The sequence below is a fragment of the Gopherus evgoodei genome, chromosome 11, assembly GCF_007399415.2.
Source record: "Gopherus evgoodei ecotype Sinaloan lineage chromosome 11, rGopEvg1_v1.p, whole genome shotgun sequence".
NCBI classification, from domain to species: Eukaryota; Metazoa; Chordata; order Testudines; family Testudinidae; genus Gopherus; species Gopherus evgoodei.
The window spans coordinates 72,835,235-72,857,788 of record NC_044332.1 but is presented as its reverse complement, the minus strand read 5'-3'; the positions used below and the strand labels follow the sequence as shown (position 1 = coordinate 72,857,788).

At 41.4% G+C, this 22,554-nt stretch overlaps 1 protein-coding gene across 8 annotated transcripts in view; it reads left to right on the top strand.

Moving 5' to 3' along the window:
* Window positions 1–22,554, top strand: part of PTPN4 (protein tyrosine phosphatase non-receptor type 4) — a 190,075-nt gene that overhangs the window by 118,557 nt on the left and 48,964 nt on the right. For 7 of the 8 annotated variants that reach the window (XM_030579718.1, XM_030579717.1, XM_030579716.1 and 4 more), the window contains 3 exons: window positions 7,618–7,686; window positions 18,825–18,959; window positions 20,478–20,636. In XM_030579718.1, coding sequence (XP_030435578.1) covers window positions 7,618–7,686; window positions 18,825–18,959; window positions 20,478–20,636 — 363 coding nt within the window. The remainder of the gene's footprint in view (window positions 1–7,617; window positions 7,687–18,824; window positions 18,960–20,477; window positions 20,637–22,554) is intronic. The other variant, XM_030579722.1, reaches the window with a different exon arrangement.

The window sequence follows — 22,554 nt, the reverse complement described above, 5'->3', positions numbered from 1 at the left end:
CTGAGGGTAAAACAGGGAAAGAACAAGTTAAAAATTACTTGGACAAGTTAGATGTCTTCATGTCACCAGGGCCTGATGAATAATCCTAGAATACTCAAGGAGCTGACTGAAGAGATACCTGAGCCATTAGCCATCATCTTTGAAAAGTCATGGAAGTCTAGAGAGATTCCTGAGGACTGAAAAAGGGCAAATATAGTGCCCAGATATAAAAAAGGAAATAAGGATAAACTGGGGAATTACAGACCAGTCAGCTTAACTTCAGTACCTGGAGAGATAATGGAGCAAGTAATTAAACAATCAATTTCAAACACCTAGAAGATAATAAGGTGATAAGTAACAGTCAGCATGGATTTGTCAAGAACAAATTCTGTCAAACCAACCTAATAGCTTTCTTTGACAGGGAAACAAGCCTTGTGAATAGCGGGGAAGTGGTAGATGTGATATATCTTGACTTTATTAAGGCTTTTGATACTGTTTTGCATGACCTTCTCAAACAAACTAGGAAAATGCAACCTAGATGGAGCTACTATAAGGTGGGTGCATATCTGATTGGAAAACTATTCCCATGAAAGTAATTATCAATGGTTCACAGTCAAGCAGGAAGGTCATATTGAGTGGGATCTCACAGGGATCAGTTCTGGGTCTGGTTCTGTTCAGTGTCTTCAGTGATTTAAATAAAGGCATAGAGAGTAGACTTATAAAGTTTGCGGATGATACCAAACTGGGAGGTGTTGCCAGTGCTTTGGAGGATAGCATTAAAATTCAAAATGATCTGGACAAACTGGAGAAATGGTCTAAAGTAAATAGGATGAATTTCAATAAGGACAAATGCAGAATCAGTTGCATACATACAAAATGAGAAATAACTGCCTGGGAGGGAGTACTGTAGTAAGGGATTTAGGGATCAGAGTGGATTACACGCTAAATACGAGTCAACAGTGTAACACTGTTGCAAGAAAAAAAAGAAAACATAATTCTGAGCTGTGTAAGGAGGAATGTTATACGAAGACACAATAAGTAATTCTTCCACTCTACTCCGCACTGATTAGACCTCAGTGTCCGGTATTGTGTCCAGTTCTGGGCGCCGCATTTCAGGAAAGATGTGGACAAATTGGAGAAGGTCCAGAAAAGAGCAACAAAAATAATTGAAGGTCTAGAAAACATGACCTATGAGGGAAGATTGAAAAAACGAGTTTTAGTCTTGAGAAGAGAAGACTGAGAAGAAGGGACAACAGTTTTCAAGTACATAAAAGGTTGTTACAAGGAGGAGGGAGAAAAACATTTCTCCTCCACTTCTGAGAATAGGATAAGAAGCAATGGACTTAAATTGCGATTAGGTGGTTTAGGTTGGACATTAGGAAAAACTTCCTAACGGTCAGGGACTGGTTAAGCACTGGAATAAATTGCCTAGGGAGGTTGTGGAATTTCTATAATTTCCCTTACATCCTCAACCATGAAGACAGATGCAAAGAAGTCATTTAGTTTCACCATAATAACCTTATCGTTCTGGAGTGCTGCTTTGTCATCTTGATCATCCAGTGGCCCCACAGGTTTTTAATAGGCTTTCTGCTCCTGATGTACTTTCCAAAAGTAATAGCAGAGGGATTGGGGGAAGGCATACATCCAGTTCCCTTCCCAGTTCAGATGGATGGTATCGGTAAGAGACTGTGATGGGATGTGCTGTCCATGCTTGCCTTGAAAGGGTTAATCTAGGCCAGATGGGCCAATTAACGTAGTAGGCTGCAAGCTGGTGGATATTTAGGATGAGGAGAGCCCTAATTAAGGGAAGCTCACCTGTGCAGTAACAGGAGGGGCTTCAATAAAACCAGGGGGCTGGTATCAGAAAGGGGGCTAAGAGGAGGAGGGCTGCAGTCGCTCTTCATGGGACTAGGAAGAAAAGTGTTTGGACCCAAGAGGAAGGGTTTGTCTGGCAGGACTGGGAGATAGGGATTTAGCTAGAAGGGTGAAGAATGAGAGCCTGGGATAGGCAAGATAAGAAGTAGTCCAGGATGTGACACGAAAGTTTGAGCTAGTACAGACCTTGGCTGCTGGAGATTGGGCCCCTGGACTGGAATCCAGAGTAGAGGGTGGGCCTGGGTTCCCCTACAGCCACTGAATGAGTGGCACAATCAGGGCAGTGAACTTGAAGGCTGTCCAGGTCTATTTGTTGTAGCTACTGAGAGAGGGCAGTAGAGTTAAGGACTGCATGAGACAGTGTGGAAGACTGTGATAGTACCCAGAAGGGGAAGATTCTTGTGACTTGGCCAGAGCACTAAGTCAAGGCAAGGCGTGGCAGCTCCTGAGGAGCAAGAAAGGGGTCAAAGAGCGGGACAACAGGACAAGGAACCGTGAGATGAGGTTGCCAGGCTGAAAGACTAATTCCAAGAGTGGCCAGGAGGAAGCACCTCTTTGCAGTTTGTAGAAGTCCCTTTAATAGAGTCCTGCTTCAGAACAGAATTGATGACATTATCTGTTGTCCTTTGTTGCAAACAAGTCTATGGAATGAATGGATGCCCCACGGCCAGAAACTGGACTTAAGCATACCATTCTTTTGGAACCACCTGTGAGTGTTCAAAAAAGACCTGCTGAAGTGATCAGCTAGGTGTTCTGAGAGCCTGGAAAGTGAGCCACTGTGGAAACAATATATTCCTCAATTCAGAGGTGCCAGAACTTTATTAGAGTAGCCACCTCCCTGCTTTTTCATGCAATATATTGTAATGGTATTGTCTGTGAAAATGAGTCATTGTTCCTCAGATATGATCCCAAAAGTACTGTCTGTAGTTATTGTCTTGCAAGTACTGCAGAAGCAAGATAGCCTGTCTCAAATAGCTGAGCTGTTGAAAGGACAGTGACAATTGAGATGCTGCTCTTGAAACACCAGTCAAGCTAACTGTCTAGCCAAAGATGGACGAGTAGAGCCATTTGGCTAAAATCAGACATAAAAGATTTCTTCCTCTGTGATTTGTTCCTCTTTCTGGGGAAATCTTGTGCCTCACAAAGTAGGAAGACTGACAGAAATGTCACTGAGAATACTGCTGCTGTTGATTCCCAAAATGGTGTATCTTTGCAGCCTGAGTCTACATCCCCAATGAGCATAGTGGGGCCCAGAAGTCCTTGAAATAATGTAGTGTTTCATCAGTTGTCTCTGAGAATAGGAGATGACCATCAAACAGCAAGTCTTCTGTGCTTTGTTGGATCTCAGGAGCTATGCATGGTTACAAAACCATGAGATTCTTCACATCCTTACAACTGAGCCCATGAGTCTGGAGAAAGCATCCACTGTATCCAGGGCTGACTGTAAGGATGTCTTTACCACTAAACTGCCTTCTATAACAAAGACTTTGAATTCCTCCCTGAAGAATTCTGGTAACTTTTCCACAGATTTAAACATAGTGTCCCAGTTCACAAAATCGTATTTCGATAATACAACTTGCTGGTTTGCAATACACATTGTAAAGAGGAAGTTGAGTAGATCTTCCTCTGCATTAAATCTAGCCTTTTGGACTGTTTCCTTAGGCATAGATTTATATTTTCCCTGTCTCACTGTCTCTCATTTGCTGCTATCACAACAAGGAAATGTGGAGCTAGATGACAGAAAATAAATTTGAAGCCCTTCAGTGGCACATAGTGTCTTTTGTCAGTGGGTGTTAATGAAGATTTATTTCCTAGGGATTTAGGTGCTATAGTAGTGCTTAATTTGTAGTGAGAGCAACTCTCCCAGGAACAGAATGTTGGAGGATCTCCACCAATTTTTGGAGGTTTACTGCACAAACTTGGCCTGAATACTTTAGACCGATGCCATGCATCTGAGCAGATCCTGATATAATCTGAAATCCTCTGGTACTGGAGATGAGTACTCAAGTACTGCTGCGTCATCTGGTGAAAAGAAGGAAGATGCAGTTGGGACAAATGGAATCCCTTGATGAATGACATCTGACTGCCGTAAAGGTTCAAGCTGCTCTAACACAGAGTGAGCCCCCTCTATTGGTGGCTGCAGGACTGGTAGTTCATGCAGGGAGTCTGCTGGAGGTACGGGTGATCTCGTCCTAGAGTGAGCAGAGAACTGGGACTTTGCCAAATGAGGGACTTCCCAGGGATTCCACTGAGGCCATTGTGGATAAGGAAGAGGAATTGGCAGCCAATCAGAAGTAGTCCAGGGTGCTAGTGTCTACTGTTGGAAAGTTACCAATCCTAGTACCCACTATGATTCCTGCTGTGTCTCAATAACTTGTGAGATGGAGAAGGGGAGGGAGATGCCTCTGAGCTTGACTGTGAGGATCTCTCCAAAAAGCTTAATGGTGGCAATGGGGACACTCCTAATGGGGCCACCAAGCATCCAGTGTCATCCATGGCCCAACCCCACGGTGCAATCAGTACCTAAGGAACAATCCTTTAATGTTGGTACCAGCCTCAAACTCATACTGGGCCTCGAAAGAAGAGGCCTAGTTACTGAAAACGAAGGTGCTCATGGGCCAGCAGATGTAGACTTTATCGTAGTCAGCACCAGCACTTAGATTCCATCCAAGTGGATGCCCTTGATGCTGAGTGATAATTCTACAATAACTGCAATATAGATGACAGTATTGGAATAAGTGTGACAGCAATCCGGGATTTTCTGAGGATGATGTCGCTGTAGTCAAATGGTCCGGAATAAGCACCGAGTCAGGGACAGGCAGGCACAGCAAATCTGCTTCCTGATATGCAGTCAGAGTGGAAACTGACAGTGCCACTGTGAAAGGTACTGGAGTCAATGGTACGGATTCCTCCTCATCTCACCTCGGTACCAGAGAGCATGCTGATGGCCCCATTATAACCCACATATGAGGAGACTACTGGTGCTAGTCAGCCCTTCTCTTAGACAGAGAAAACGGGTCTCTCTGACTTCTGGAACAGCTTCAGCCTGTTTTGTAGGTTCTTTTTCTCAGGGAGCCTGACGAAGGGAAGCAGTCTGTCTTCCTTCTGAGCAAGTAATCTTAGCTCATTCGAGAAGTACCTGTCTGTACTGGCTCAGGCACACTTTGCAGGGCCTGACAGTCCACAGCAGTGCTCAAATGCCGAGGCAGGTCTCATTGCCTGCTCGAGAAGGTGCTGCTTTTATCGTAAGTATCTTGCCTCCTGTGCCCTCTTTTTAAAGGACTTAAAACTAGAGCACCTTTTTTATGTGCCCTTCCCTGAGATGCAGTAAGCATGTAGTGTGGGAATCATTTTGGCGGAGAGCTGCCCTAGAAGAAGGGCAATGATTAAACTTCGATGAGGGCTGTGACTTTGCACTCAATAATGTTTTATGGAAATATGTTTATGAGTGTGACTATAATGTAACTGGAATATGCTCTGTGCAAAAGGTCTCTTGTAAGGTATCATTACAAAGTTTATAATCTACTGAGTGTGTTCATCCTATTTGTAAGAATGTATCATTCTTGTATCTGAAACTAGGAATATGAAGTATTACTCTGAGCTTGCAAAGTGTGGGCCATTAATGATGGTTTAGAATCTTTAGAATGGTTTAGGGCCCATTGACTAGGACAATTAGTTGTAAATAGCTCTGTTTACTTGCGAACCTTCCTGGGTGTGTGCAGGCCAGCCCTGGAAGAATGAAGGCTGGGGTCTCACAGGACATGTGAGCATGTCACAGGATACTGGAATCCATCCAAAATCTGGTACCTTGCCATTTAGAAGGAGATCGTGGGGACCCAGAGAGAGAAAAGATTCCTGCCTTGTGCAAAAGCTATTAAAGGAGGTGGAGCAGAACAAAGGGGACTGCAGTCATGAGAACACCCCTGCTTTCCACCTAAGATGTCTGCTGGAACTAAAAAGAATCGTACCAGGGGAAAGGATTGGGCCCAGACTAGGTTATTGGAAGCTTATTGGAACATCTCTGTGGGTGAGGTTTACTTGTATTCAGTTTCTTAATGTATTAGGCTTAAACTTGTGTGGTTTGCTTTATTTTGCTTGGTAACTTATTTTGTTCTGTCTGTTATTACTTGAAACCACTTAAATCCTACAATAAATTCACTTTTGTTTATTACTAAACCCAGAGTAAGTGATTAATACCTAGGGGAGCAAACAACTGTGCAAGTCTATCAGTGTTATAGAGGGCGGACAATTTATAAGTTTACCTTATATAAGCTTTATACAGAGTAAAACGGATTTATTTGGGGTTTGGATCCCATTGGAAACTGGGTGTCTGGGTGCTGGAGACAGGTGATCTGCTGAGCAGTTTTTGGTTAAAGTCTGCAGGTGTAGGGGCATGGACCAGACCCAGGTCTGTGTTGCAGCAGGCTAGCATGTCTGGCTCAACAAGGCAGGATTCTGGAGTCCGAAGCTGGCAGGGAAAACGGGCTCAGAGGTAATTCCAGCAACGTCAAGTGACAGTCCCAAGGGGGTCTCTGTGACCGAACCCGTCACAAGGGCATCCCACTGGAAGAAACTACCTAACTGCTAACTAATGGTACAAACTAAAATTATATACAAAGAAAGTCACAAAAAGCTGTGAAGACAAGTAGAAGGAAAGATCATGCTAAGAGCTCCAACTCTAGCTGCAGGTGGTGAGTAGGAGGTTGGGACGGTGTAGCCCTTATATAACCATACGAGGGGCTATGCAGGGAGGGGCATTGAAGTCTGCACGAGGAGGGGGTGCTTTGAACACAGAGTTCTGTGTTATTATTTTGTTTAATTGTTTTTAAGGAATAGAGGCAGGGAAGTTACTGTCCATTGGGTAACTGAGGCAGATGTACTCCTCTAATGATGAAGCAGAACAATAGTTAAGACCTTTAAGCTATGCAAAAATTTGACCCATATTCATAATAGGAATATGATTCACAAGTTGATGATCTGTTGTCACCAGATACCTTTGACAAAAATGCTAACAGTGGCAAGTAACTAACTTCCTGTTCTTTTATAGGCATAGGCTTTTAAAAGGCCGATTTAGTAGCATTTACAAGTGTCAAACAGTTACCTGACTCATGAAGTAATGTTTTTCTGTTTTGTTGTGGTATTTTTTTTTAAACTCGCAAGATGTCTTGTTTTGATCATTAATAGAACTAATTTTACTACCTGAATTTCTCTATTTATTAGTAGTTAGTTGCAGTTCTTCCTGTTCTAGAGTGGTGAGTAGGGGGCTATATTATCTATTTTGCTAACTACAGAATTACCTGCCTCAGAGTCCTGCCATGTGTGCACCTGAAGTTCAAGAGTGAACAAAACTGGCTCCTTAAAGGAAGTAGGGAGCAATTCAGAGAGCATGCTCTTTGTTTTAGTAGTGTTTGTGGCAGGGAGGATTCACAGTGTAAAGTAGCTCCAAAGGGTGAAAGTATGTGATGTGGGTTGCTTGCTCTGGCTGCATTAAAATGGAAAAGGAGATAGAGCTTTATTCTGTAGATGGAATAAATATTACTAAATCTCTCTGTGTTACAAAACAGATTTTAAGGTGAAAGAAGAGACTTGGGTTTGAATATGTAAATCCAAATTCCGCTTAGTTAAAACCCACTGAAGTCAGTGGGATGGTTTGGATATAACTGAGAGTGTAATTTAGCGTTTAAGCTGAGGAGGCACAGCTTGCCTGTATTTATTAAGTAGAGAAGTTTCTTTTACATTTCCAATGTTGTAATTTTCTTTCAGTGGGAGGACAGAGGTCCAGTCTGTGCAGTATGGTAAAGAAAAAGCAAACAAAGACAGGGTCTTTGCCAGGTAAGCTATTTACATTTGTTTGTATGGAATTTAATTATATGGTAATTAATACTTCTTTCAACTTAGGCTTTTTAGTAGGTTACTTTGTGGTAATTTTGACACATACTAGTGCACTTCAATAAGCTTCCTCCTAATACCAGTATATTTGGATAGAGATGATATGATAAACTACTTTTCTTTGTTTTTTGTTATTTTGGGGGATTTTTTTAAATAATGGACATGCAAGCTTTATCTCTTGCAAGCTGCTCTTTTGGTGGAGTTTAACCCATCCCAGGGAGTTATAATTTGAATACTGGAGTTTATCTTTTTATCTGAGGTGGGCAGAATCGGTAAGAAATCATATAACTGAAAAAAGGATACTGTGGTGTCTTCCTTTTTATGTGTTTGCAAAGAAAAGATTGCAAACTCTTCAGGGTGGGGACTGTCTTCCGTTCTGTACAGTACCTAGCACAGTGGGGGCCCTGAGTACAAATAATAATAAAATTTTCTACAAGAAGAATTTTATCTTCATTCTGTTGAATGCTTACAAGTTTATGGGTATGTTCATTCAATGATAATATTCTAAAATTGTAATTCCCTTTAAAATATTTGCCCTAATTGCCCAGATTTTTATAAACGTGTGCTTCACTATAACCTCTACTACCGTAATTTTGCTGTTAATTCTCTTGAGAATGCCTGTAGAAGTGATTCATTATATCATAATTGGCTGACTGTAGAAACTGTTCTCTGGTATTTTAATTCTAATTATTATTGTTCTGCTGGATTCCATTGTATCCACAATATGCTAAGCACTTTATCAACAAAAGGAAGCATTGCTCCTGCCCTGAAGAGTTTACAATCTGAGACAAAGTGTAGGGAAATGGAAAACAATGTATGTGTCAAATGGCTAAACTGGTGGTTGTCCATGTCTTGGAAATAAAATGTTTTAATGAGACAATATGAAGATTTGTATGTCTCCTGTTCTGATTTATCCACATTCTGCCATATATTTCATATCATAGCAATGTCGGATGATGATCCAGCACATGTTCGTTTTAAGAATACTTTCACAGCAGATTTGACAAAACGCGAAGAAGGTACCAATGTGAGATTTCTAAGGCTATGTCTACACTACTATGGTAAGTCGACCTATGCTACGCAACTCACGTAGCTGGAGTCGACATACCTTAGCTTGAGTTACTGCAGGATCTACACTACGGGGGGTCGACGGGAGAAAATCTCCCGTCGTCTTGACTTATCTTACTCTTCTCGTTGGGGGTAGAGTACAGGGGTCGACTGGAGAGCGATCTACAGTCAATTTGACAGGTCTTTACTAGGCTACAACAGTGTCATGCAGAAGCCTGTTCTCACTTTCAGGTGACATTGTAAACAAGACGTGGGCAGTATTATCTCATGCAAATTGTAACCAAACTTGTTTGAGCGATTGGCTGCAGTAGGACTGAGTGGACTTGTAGTTTCTAAAGTTTTATATTGTTTTATTTTTGATTGCAGTTATATTTTGTACATAATTCTACATTTGTATTATAAAGAGATTGCACTACAGTACTTGTATTAGATTGTAATGTAAAATTAATATAAAATGAGCACTGTACATTTTGTATTCTGTAAAAGTCTCAGAGTCCTGTGGCACCTTATAGACTAACAGAAGTATTGGAGCATAAGCTTTTGTGAGTGCAAGGTTTGGGAGGGAGTTAGGGTGCAGGAGGGCACTCAGGGTGGGGGTGCAGGGTCTGGGAGGGAGTTAAGGTGCGGGAGGGCTCTCAGCGTGGGGATGTGGGAGGAGGCTTAGGGCTGGGGCAGGCAGGAGGTGCAGAGCACTTACCTGGGGCAGCTCCTGTTTGGTGCAGGGGGTGTGCAGGTGGCTCTGCGCAGTGCGGCATCGTCCCCATGGCCGCTATTCTGGGAGCTCGCGCCCTCTCCCTCCCCCTCCCCCTGCCCCGCAGGTAGGGCCACTCGGAATACTTGGGCTTTAGAGGCTGCAGGGCCCTGGGCTAAAGGGCCCCAGGGCCCTGCGAGCACAGGCTAGAGGACTCAGGAGGAGCAGGGGCAGCCGCGCAGCCGGTGGCCGGAAAGAAGCAGCGCTTTCCCCCTCTCTCTCCCTCCCTCCCTCCCAGAAAGTCCTAAGCGCCACCAAACAGCTATTTGGTGGCGGGGTAAGTGCTGGGAGAAGGGAGGAAGGGAGGGGGAGGAGGCGGAGAAGAGGAACTTATGCAATACTTCCTTGTAAAGTCAGCCAAACGACGTTATAAGGGAGCATTGCACAACTTCAGACGAGTATGTTCCCTACTGGAGCAGCGACGCAACTTCTAAACAGCGTTAAGCGGGAGGACGGTAAGTGAGGAGTTACTGTATTTCTCTTAAGCCCATTGTTGAGAACTTTGACTGTGACAGTGCCATCTATTTTTTCATGATTTTGTTCACAAGTTGTCATCAGGCCGGTTCTTGATATAGTGCTCAAAAGAATCCGCTACCGAGTTCCCTCATGCATCTTGTAGGAGAGATAGCATGTTGAGCATGTCATAATATAATTCCCAAATCTGGACCATAGCGTCCAAAATATGGGTACTAGCATGAATTCCCCTAAGCTTAATTACCAGCTTAGATCCTGTACTGCTGCCACCAATCAGGACTTAGAGTAGAGCGCCTGATAGACTCTGGTCTCCCCCAAAACCTTCCTGGGGGTCCCAAGACCCAAATTCCTTGAGTCTCACAACAAAGGGGAATAAACCATTTCCCTTCCCCCTCCTCCCCTTCAGGTGTTCCCTCCCTGGGCTCCTGGAGAAATATACAGATTCAAGCTCTGTGAATCTAAACAAAGGGATTCCCCCTTCTCCTTTCTTCCTCCCAGATCTTTCCTGCCCTGGGTACACTAGCAGATCACCGTGATTCAAACTTTTTGAATCACAACACAGGGAAATCAGGGTTCCCCCACCTTTTTCTCCCCCTCCCTTCTCGTTCCCTGTTAAGTACAGACTCAATTCCCTTGAGCCTCAACAAGGGGGGAAATCAGATAGGTCTTAAAAGCAAAACTTTTAATAAAAAGAAAGAAAAAATTAAAGGTCTATCTCTGCAATTTAGATGGTAAAAAGTTACAGGGTCTTTCAGCTTATAGACAATAGAAGGAAAGCTCTCTCCAGCAGAAATACAATTTAGAATACTTTCACCCAAATACACAGTAAAACTACCAGCCAGATACACAGTTGCAAATACAGAAAAACAATTAAAAAGACTAAACTGTCTTTCTACTTTTGTACTTACAAAATTGGAACAGAAGATTGGAGAGCCTGTAGGTATGTGTGGTCACTCTCAGAGCCTAGAGAGAACAAAGCAAAACCCAAAAACTACAACAAAGGCATCCCTTCACCCAGATTTGAAAGTATCTTGTCTCCTGATTGGTCCTCTGGTCAGGTGTTGCAGGTCACTGTTTGTTAACCTTTGCAGGTGAGAAAGACATTAACCCTTAGCTATCTGTTTATGACAGAGCAGCTGCTGCAAAGTGGTTGTTACGGAAATATTTTGCAATTTCAACTACATTAGCCTTTATTTCTGGAACACTGAAGTCTTTGACTAGGAGGTGCATCAAATGAGCACTGCAACCTTATGTTAGAATCATAGAATATCAGGGTTGGAAGGGACCTCAGGAGGGCATCTAGTCCAAAGCCCTACTCAAAGCAGGACCAATCCCCAACTAAATCATCCCAGCCAGGGCTTTGTCTAGGAAGGGAACTGGGATTGTTTAGTCTGCAGAAGAGAATAATGAGGAGCGATTTGATAGCTGCTTTCAACTACCTGAGAGGGGGTTCCAAAGAGGATGGATCTAGACTGTTCTCAGTGGTACCAGATGACAGAACAATGAGTAATGGTCTCAAGTTGCAGTGGGAGAGGTTTAGGTTGCATATTAGGAAAAACTTTTTCACTAGGAGGATGGTGAAGCACTGGAATGGGTTACCTAGGGAGGTGGTGGAATCTCCTTTCTTAGAGGTTTTTAAGGTCAAGCTTGACAAAGCCCTGGCTGGGATGATTTAAGAACATAAGAATCGCTGTACTGGATCAGACCAAAGATCCATCTAGCCCAGTATCCTGTCTACCAGCAGAGCCAGGTGCCCCAGAGGGAGTGAACTCAATAGGCAATGATCAAGTGATCTCTCTTCTGCCATCCATCTCCACCTTCCTTACCCATCCTGGCTAATATTCATTAACGAACTTAACCTCCATGGATTTATCCAGTTCTCTTTTAAACGCTGTTAAGTCCTAGCCTTCACAACCTCCTCAAGCAAGGAGTTCCACAATTTGATTGTGCACTGTGTGAAGAACTTCCTTTTATTTGTTTTAAACCTGCTGCCCATTAATTTCTTTTGGTGGCCCCTAGTTCTTTTTATGGGAACAAGTAAATAACTTTTCCTTATTTACTTTCTCTACATCACTCATGATTTTATATACTTCTATCATATCCCCCCTTAGTGTCCTCTTTTCCATGTTGAGAAGTCCTAGCCTCTTTAACCTCTCCTCATATGGGACCCGTGCCAAACCCCTAATTATTTTAGTTGCTCTTCTCTGAACCTTTTCTAATGCCAGTATAATTTTTCTGAGATGAGACCACATCTGTACGCAGTATTCAAGATGTGGGCGTACCATGGATTTATATAAGGGCAATAAGATACTCTCCATCTTATTTTCTGTCCCCTTTTTAATGATTCCTAACATCTTGTTTGCTTTTTTTGACCGCCGCTGCACACTGTGTGGACGTCTTCAGAGAACTATACATGATGACTCCAAGATCTTTTAAGTGATTCGTTGTAGCTAAATTAGCCCCCATCATATTGTATGTGTAGTTGGGGTTATTTTTTCCATTGTGCATTACTTTACATTTATCCACACTGAATTTCATTTGCCATTTTGTTGCCCAATCACTTAGTTTTGGGAGATCTTTTTGAAGTTCTTCACAGTCTGCTTTGATCTTAACTATCTTGAGCAGTTTAGTATCGTTTGCAAACTTTGCCACATCGTTTTTTTACCCCTTTCTCCAGATCATTTATGAATAAGTTGAATAGGATTGGTCAGAGGATTGACCCTTGGGGGACGCCACTTGTTAGCCCTCTCCATTCTGAGAATTTACTATTAATTCCTACCCTTTGTTCTCTGTCTTTTAACCAGTTCTCAATCCATGAAAGAACCTTCCCTCTTATCCCATGGCAACTAATTTACATAAGAGCCTTTGGTGAGGGACCTTTTCAAAGGCTTTCTGGAAATCTAAGTACACTATGTCCACTGAATCTCCCTTGTCCACATGTTTGTTGACCCCTTCAAAGAACTCTAATAGATTAGTAAGACACAACTTCCCTTTACAGAAATCATGTTGACTTTTGCCCACCAATTTATATTCTTCTATGTGTCTGACAATTTGATTCTTTACGATTGTTTCAACTAATTTGCCTGGTATTGACGTTAGACTTACTGGTCTGTAATTGCCAGGATCACCTCTAGAACTCTTTTAAAATATTGGCATTACATTAACTATCTTCCAGTCAATGAGTACAGAAGCCGATTTAAAGGACAGATCCCCCTACTTCCCTTTTTTTAAAGATGGACACTACGGTAGCCTTTTTCCAGTCATCCGGGACCTCCCCTGATCGCCGTGAGTTTTCAAGGTAATGACCAATGGCTCTGCAATCACATCCGCTAACTCCTTTAGCACCCCATATGCTAGTCAAACAGTTTCACTTTTGTTTCTACTGCTTATCCCTCCCTTCTCACATTTATCTCCAGACTTCTTCTCCTTGTCCAGATCTATTCCACTCCCAACAATCTCCTATTCATTGAACTTTTGAAACTTTACAGTTTTAGAGAAGGATAAGGGATTGACGCTGTGTACACAAATTAATGGAGGGGACAGAAGGGTTGAGGTCTGTTATTTCTCTCTCTCTCTCTCTCTCACACACACACTCTCTCTCTCTCTCTCTCTATGTGTATATATATATATATATAAAAACATTTTTGCTGTTAACAAGCATGTTATCTCTGGAGACAGAAATCCACAGTTTGAGAACTGCGAAACTAAACATCTCTGATGGTATCTTCTAGACTGAGCATTAAGTCCCATTGGGTAGATAGAAAGATTAACCTAAATAATATATACAGAAGCCCCTGGAATCTCGTAAGAATGAGTCCCTAATCCATGAACTGTTGGAACTCATTTACAAACCTTTTCTTAAACATTACGTGAATATATTGTCTCATACTATAGAATTAGAATTCATAATCTTTATTCCATGATGACATATCTTTGAGCTATAATGGATCTTAATTAAAACGATCTTTAGGTAGGTTTTTTCCTCAAAAAGCATTTTATCAAAAAAATTCGATTTAAATAAAAAAAAATCTGATTATTTATTTATTTATGGTTTTTTTAAATCGTTGACTTTTTTCCACCCTGCTGCTGAACTAATGCCCCATGGTGCAGTGAGCACTGTGGCTTGGGAACCTATCTTCTTGTTAAGATGTAAAGCGAAGATTATGGTTACTCCAACAATCTGCTGAGTATCTATTCATAAGAGTAGATGTGTTTAATTCAGGTGTCCTGGCCAAATTCCAACTTCATGGGTTGTGTGGTTAACCTAAAATTCCTCCTGCAGTTTCATTTGAATGCAGCATTCTTCCTCACATCTATTCTAAGCCATTTCATGGGACTGTTGCTCTTAACTGATAACTCTGGGATACAGGCATCAGACATTTAACTGCTTTTGTATGGTGAATGAAGCGTTCTATGTGTGGTTTGCATATTAATTTGTAAGGTTCATTGGGATTCCTCAGAAAGAAAAGCAATATGAAATGTCAGATGTTTGTAAAATATACTACATATGTACAAGGGGTTGAAGTACAATTTCTCTTACCTATTGTGCATTTAAATTACAAACTATAATGCTGAGTTCACATTAGTCCCTTCAGATTAATATAGAGGCTAATTCTTGCTCTCTGACTTTCCCTGGTATTATGCGGATTTTGTTCCCGGAACCTGCGCTTCTGAATTTTCTGCCTCAGTAGACATAGTTGTTGTTTTGTATAGATCTGTTTTTTTAAATGGTGGCGTTTAGCATTTCTGTCGATGTTACAGTTGGTCCTCATTAAGCAGATTTGGGTTGTAGATATTCATGTTCTGTGTTATGAAACCAAGAACATTGGGAAGGATTGCTATAGGATGATGTAATAGGCTATTTGCAATGGAATATACAGTATTTAATATCTAAAGTATTAATCAATATGTAAGCACCTAGAGGATATGGGTAATAAGTAATAGCCAACATGGATTTATCAAGAACAAATCATGCCAAACAACCTAATTTCCGTCTTTAACAGGACTGCTGGCGATATTGGATGGAGGGAAGCAGTAGATACAGTACCATATGACATTTTCATAAGCAAAGCAGGGAAATGTGATTTTGATGAAATTACTATAATATGGGTGCATAAGCGGTTGAAAAACTGTACTCAGAATAGCTATCAATAGATTGCTGTCGAACTGTGAGGATGTATCTAGTGTAGTCCTATAGGGGTCAGTCCTGAGTCTAGTACTATTCAGTATTTTCACTAATGACTTGGGTAATGGAGTATAGAATCCACATATAAAATTTGCAGATGACACCACAATGGAGGAGTAGTGACTAGCACCTTGAAGGACAGGATTAGAATTCAAAAAGACTTTCACTATTTGGAGAGTTGGTATGAAATCAACACCTCTCCTCAGAAGTTATATATAATGAATTTCATATTCCTGGCTAGTAATTCATAATTTTCCTAAATGGTGTGCTACCATGCTGGGTTTCTCCACAACTGCCCCTGTGTTTGGCTGGGCAGGTAAAAAATCAGTCCTTATCCCTGTTCAAATAGTGCCTCCTCCCAACTCCATGGATCTGTTTAGTAACATCTCTGATTCTGCAGACTGACTGGACAGCAGGATTAAATCTTAAGGTTAGTGAACTGTGTTAAATGGTGTAGTGGTCCCTCACTCTCAAATGGAGAGGGAGGCCATTCCACCTTGCTGTATTAGGCAACAGCACTCTGGCTCAGGCATCGCTGCTGGACCTGAGCTGTAAGAAGTCTATAGCTCTGTAACTGCCTAGCAGAGGCGAACAAGCAGTAACAATCTGATGCTCTCGCCCCCTTGGGTGGGGCAGAGCAATCTTTAGACAGCAGTCCCAGCAACTCCTCCCCAGGGTCAGCAGCAGACTGGAGAGGTCTGTCTCCCTTCCGTGGCTCCTGCCCAACTGAGCTTCAGGGCCCTCTCTTTATACTTCCTGTCCCACCCTGGTACTTCTGGTGGGGGTCGGGGCAGGTCTGGCTCCACCCACCAGGGGAAGGTTAGTGGTCCTTCTTAAGTCCAAAGGGAGGCCACTCTGCCTCACTACAAATGGCTATTCCTTATAATGGAGATGAAAACACATCCACAGAGGCATCCAGATTCAGGATTCTACTGAACTTTCAAAGGCCATACAAGCATTTAGAATGGTTTGGTGGTCTACCTCTTCCCAGCATTAGAAGTTATTTTGAATGTCAGTAATTAAAGTGATGCAGAAGAAGACTTAAATCAATAGCTAAAATATTTCAGATTATACCTAAAAAAGTTATCCAGGAGAGATTGCATGAAGTTAGACATAGAGGTATTGAAAATTAGCACTCAGGTCAGAAACCAAAAAGCCACAGCATCGAAAAGCTCATGCTGCAGTGTGGTAACTTTTTCTTCGAAATTTCCCCAAAGAACAGGAAACGGAGACAGCAAGCATAAGTGGGTGGGACTCTGAGGTTAGAACTGTTATTAAAATAAAATATTTGAATCTAAACTTCGCTGATAAACACTTCAGTTGTCTATGATGGTAGCAGAGAGTAGTAGTTTAAGAGATCAGAACCTGAGTACAGTAAATAAGGTGAGTTTTTTTTTGAGTGATATTGTTTTCAGATAAAAAAAAGCATGAGCTTTCTTATCTTAGAGAAAGTTGTATTAATCTGTTGCAGCCTATAAAGTGCTGAGGAAGGTTTTCAGAGTTTAGTGTCTGCAAATTAGGTGGTTTAGAGCAATATTGTTTTGAAAGGATAAAAGAATTATTGATGTCATGAAGTACTAGAATGCACTGTCTCCTTTTTAAAATGATAGATTTAAGCACACTAATGAATGTGAAAATGAATCCTTGTAACTCTGTGTGGTAAATGTTCAAATTCTTAGCTGCAAATGCAGCTTCAAATTCTTCTAATCCAAAATTTGATATAACTTCTTTGTTTTTAGTTTGTAAAATCTCACTCTGTTTTTGTAATTACTATCTATTAGTTTTCTATAGCTTTTTTCAGAGCATCATAATTAAGTTCATGTTCATTTTGGACAAAAATAGCATTTCTCTTAATGTTAACTTTTATGCCAAGCTCATTTTTGAAGACTTTTTACTGCACTAGCTTGAAAGCAAGGTGTGTTAGTGTTAATTACATCTAGATCAAATTTTAATACCTTATTTAGTTCTATAGAAAGCATCCAGCAAATCCTATTAATACCAGTTAGTATGTCATCCAAATTGTTTTATTAACTTAAATAACAGAAATGTTAAATAATGTCAGTTGTAATTATTATATTATGCAGGGAAAGTTAGATTCTCTTATAGTAAAAACAGGAAATACAGCACGATGAATTCATATTGAAAGTGCTTATATTTTCCTCATGAAATTTTATCTTATCTTCAGGAGCGGATTTACACTCAAACATACCGTGCCGTGGCACGGGGCCCCCAGTGACAGGGGGCCCCAAAACATAGGCATGGGAACTAGCGGTGCGGGGGATGCTGCAGCATCATCTCATTTTATGCGGGGCTCCACTGCTGCCCAGGGGCCTGGCTGCTGCCCCGGACTTTGCGGGCTCCCCTGCCGCCCCACATCCAGGGCTCTGCGAGCTCTGCTGCTGCCCTGGGTCCCGGCTGCCGCACTGCGCCCAGGGCTCTGCAGGATCCGTTGCCACCCAGGGTCCCGGCTGGCACCCTGGGCTCTGCAGGCTCCATTGCCCCCTGGGCTCCTGGTTGGCACGCAGGGCTCTGCAGGCTCTGCTGCCGCCCTGGGTCCCGGCTGGCAACCAGAGCTCTACGGGCTGTGCTGCTGCCCGGGGTCCCGGCTGGTGCCCAGGACTCTGCAGGCTCTGTTACTGCCCTGGGTCCCGGCTGCTGCCCTGTGCCACTTACATTAAAACATATTGTTAGGAGCACAGAACCATCCGGGCTCCTGGGGAAACAGGGAGGTGCCTGGCCACAGGGGCTGCAGTGCAGAGGCCAAGGGGGATCGCAACCACCTGCTTTGCAAGGACACAGCGGCCCGGGGAGACAAGCAGAGATCAGCGCTTGGAGGCAGTGGGGCACTCAGGTGGCCACTGGTGGAGCTGTCCCCCCCCCCCCTTCAGATAAGTGTTCCGCCCATGTGGGTTTCTGCCTGCTCCTCTGGGCTGGCGAGAGCGGGGCCACCGGGGCACCTGAAGCTGTCCTCAACCATGAAGATCTTGATGTCTTCTGTCTCCTTCTCCAGTCCCATGGCAGCTCCACTTGTGCGCTGCCGCTCGGAGTCTCGGCTGCTGCCCCACGCCCAGGATCTGTGGGCTCCACTGCCGCCCTGCTGGTCAGCCCGGAGAAGCGGGCAGAACACCAGCTGGGCAGAACACCAACAGTGGGCTGGAGCCCTGGGTCCTTTAAATCGCTGCCGAAGCCCCGGACAGCGCAGCCCGAACAGCGCTGAAAGTCTGGCTGATGGAGGCTAGCCCTGAGTCCAGTCCCTTCCGGGGGCCTGGAGCCAGCAATTCTGTCGGCAGTCCTGCCCGCATCTTTAGTACCCGCACCTATGGTCCCGGCTGACACCCTGAGGCCCACACCTAGGTCTAGACCCGTGCCTGGAGTGGACAGGGGTCTGGCTTTCTTTGTCTTGGCTTTGTCCCAGGGGGACCCTGAAAATGAACTGTGCACAGGGCCCCACTAACTCTAAATCTGCCACTATCTGTCTTTATCTTTCTACCTCCCATGGTCTTCCGATTTTTATGAGAGAACTTCCAAAATGTTGTTGTGTAATCTGCGTAATTTTGCAATTATCTGACAATTTCAAATCAGTTATTTACTTCATTCTTCTAGATCCCCAAGTAAACCCTTGGCACGGAAATTGATGAGTGGGATGGACTGGGAGGTAGTGAGTAGGAATTCATTGTCTGATGACAGGTTAGAAACACAGAGCCTACCGTCACGATCTCCACCTGGAACCCCAAATCAGTAAGTAGAGTGGCGTATCCTCTCTGCAGTCATCGTTGCCTGTTCACCTCTTATTTGTCAGTTATCCCTGTGCTGTAACAAAACATTAGTTCATTACCAAAATAAAGCTGTTTGTTTCACAAGGGAGTTTCTACAGATTAGCTCTTAGCATCCCTTTATGTGGAATTCAATGTTCTAAATTTTATTTTTCCTGACATTCTTTGGTATATAATAATTCTAGATGCATCTCAAAAGCATCCAACCTATAAAAAAGTGTAACATTTGGCACTAAATACGGTAATAGTTTGAGGCATTTCCCCGGACGTTTCCTTGCATGACAGCTACAGCTGGATTATAATTGCAATATATCGAATATATCTGTCAGTGTTAACAGAGCATGTGAAATGATAAATATGGCTTGAAGAGATGACATTAATAAAACCTTCAGCTGTATAATTATTTTATTCAGGAATCATTTTAGAATTTAACTTTTTGGATCTATAATCCAGTTCCTCTGGTTAACATGTTTTCTAGGTCTAGGCTGTAAAAAAAATGCTAGTGAGTTAATTTCCCTGTTGCTCTGCATTTCTTTTGTTACCTGCAAAATTTACTTTTCAAACATCATGAAGCTTTCTTGTTTTCTGTTTATGATGAATGAAAAGCATTCTTGATTTTTTTTTTCATGAAATAGGAAAGCAGTTCTTTTGGTCTGCTGAAAGTGATGCTGAATGAGAGCTATCCAATTCAGTATTGCATAAATGGTGATTTCTCATTGAATGTCTCTTGTCTTTAGAAGTTATTCCAAAGAGTGTTATGCTAATATCTGAAACATTTTACATTTAAAATATTGGTTTAATAATAATGCTTAGATTCTATAAAGCACTTTTCGCCCATAAATCTCAAGGCATTTAAAATGAAGGTAAGTGTTAAAAGACCCATTTTTCAGATGAGACAACTGAGGCAGGAAGTTGAAGTGTGATTGTCATGGGGTCACACAGTAAGGTTGGTGACTGTGTTTGGAATAGAATCCAAGTCTGAAATCCTGGCCCTGTTTAAGTTAATTAGAGTTCTGCCATTGACTTCAATAGAGCCAGGATTTCACCTCTGGTCCTCTTGACTGCCAGTCTATCCACTGAGTCATACTAGTATAAGCAGAACTCCTTTCTTTAAAGTATTTCATGATCTTCAGTATTTATGGCAAGAGAGGGGTTTTTTTACTCATTTTACAAAGTGATCAATAAGCCATTCTTCATAATATCTCTGATTTGGTTATCATTTGAGTGTTTTTTGAAATAATAAAAAGGTTTTGAGAATTTGAAATAATGGAAAAATTAACTGAATGAGTGAAAATGAATTAATGGAATTATAATTCACTGTTTACAATTCTTCAATAAAATTATGTATATGAATATATGCTTACATTTAGAAGGAAAGTAATTTTTTTTTTTAATTGTACACTTATAGTTTTAAGACAATGCAAATTAAAAGCATCAGTCCTGGAGGATTTTCTAATTGCTCAATTATTCTTTTCCTATTTAGTCGCAATTCTGCATTTACTCAAGAGGGAGCCCGTTTACGACCATGTTCAGTTGGACATTTAGTGGACCACATAGTTCACACCTCACCAAGTGAAGTTTTTGCAAATCACAGATCTCCATCCTCCACCCAAGCTAATAGCATAATTCTGGAATCGTCACCGTGAGTTCAGCCATTAATATATTATTACTATAGCACACTGAGGCCCTGATAGAGAGAATCTCTATCTTGGAGAGTTTATTTAGTTCCCTTTAATCTTTAGCAGTAAAGCCTAGGTCCAAAAAACATTAATTTATATATAACTATTTTTAGAGGGCATTAATATAGCTCTGGTAATAAGATAGTTGCCAGATTAAATACCCATAATTTAGGCATTACAATGGTGTAGGATTTTACTTATGTCTTAATTTTATTCAGTGCCTATAGATAGGTTTGGTGGAGTTATGCGAGTATCGATGTCTGTGTGTATGCAAGATTTTTTTTTTTTGCAAGAAGGAAAGAGAGTGCCTGATTTTGTGGTCTGATGTAAAGGTTTTAGTGGCACGGGTTTGGAAATGTTGCATTATTTTCAGGAGTCAAAAGCTGTATTCTCTGTGTGTCACATATTTAAAAGATTTTTTTAAAATACTATAAATCTTTTTATTGATTTTTTTTTAAATATTGGTACAATTTTCATTATATGTGCCTAAATCTCAACTTTACTATGAGTCCAATTATACAGAGCTCAGATGAAGAAGGAAACTAATACATTACACACCAGAGAATTGAAAGTAATAAGGCACATGTTTCTAGTTTTTCGTGGTCACAGATTACCTATCACTGAGCAGAGCTAGTTATCATTCATGCTGGGGCCCAGACAAAGGCCATTTTTTGTGGGGGATTCTGTATTTGTGGTAAAATAGGAAAAATTTACATGTTTATTTTAAAACAAAGAAGTGATTGTTTGAAATTGTTCATAGGTTTCAAATGTTAGAAATTTTGATAGATCTGGATTAATGGCCAGAGTGCAAATAAAATGGTAGAAGGTGCATAATAAATGCTATTTCTCTCTCATATCACCACCAAATCTATTTCTTTGTAGATAAATTGAACTCTTGATGTGGTATAAAATAATTGTCATAATTTTAGGATGGGTCAGTAAACAAGCAAATTGTGCAGATTATCTCCAGGGAAAACCCATAAAACATTTTTTCAACACCATCATGTATTTTATATATGCCTTAGGTGTCATAGAAAATCTGATTTAGGATTTTTTTTATTTTTAGAGAGTGCTTAAGAAATTGTATGTGAACTTTCTGTTGCATCTCTCTGCCTGTAATTTACTAGCAAACCAGCTGTTCAGGACTGTTTTGGGGGGAGAAATTAAAAGTAATAAATGTAAAACACTTCTTATAATGACCTAATAAAGCATTTATAAGACACAAAATTCTAATAACTTTAATAGCTGATGTATCTTACCTTTACAATGTTAGAATAAGTGTTGGCAATCTCTTCTTCCTAATAATATAAAACTACAATTTTTAATCCTGCCAGAACCTGACTTCAAAGGTGTCTGACTTCAAACAGAGACATTTTTATGTCTGTTGTTGCTGTGTGATATTCATATTATGGTAGTGGCATATTAGGGCTCCATTATGGTAGGTTCTGTACAGAGAGAGATGTGGTTCCTTCTCCAAAGAGTTTATAATGTAAGATGAAGAGCAGCATACAAAAAGTGGGTGAGAGTGCCACAGTGTAATATAAACAACTTTTTATATAAATATACATATTTGCTCTATATATTTGGCTTGGTGGTAATGTGTTTATCAGCTTTCTCAAACTACCCCTTACTCTATTTATTAAATAGCTGATTTCTTGTAAGGGTCACCACAAGTGAGTCTTGAAAAGCCTTCTAGGAAAGGGTAGTGGCTTTGCAGATCGGTTCAGGCATTGAGGTTCCTTGCATAAAATGTGGCATGGAAGAAAGTGTAAAGGTGTGTGTGAGAGAAGCAGAAAAGCTACGACTAGACAAAGACTGAATTTTGTCTGATTTGGATGTGCAAAATTGGGACGTAGTCTACAACACAGTGACTTAGGTATC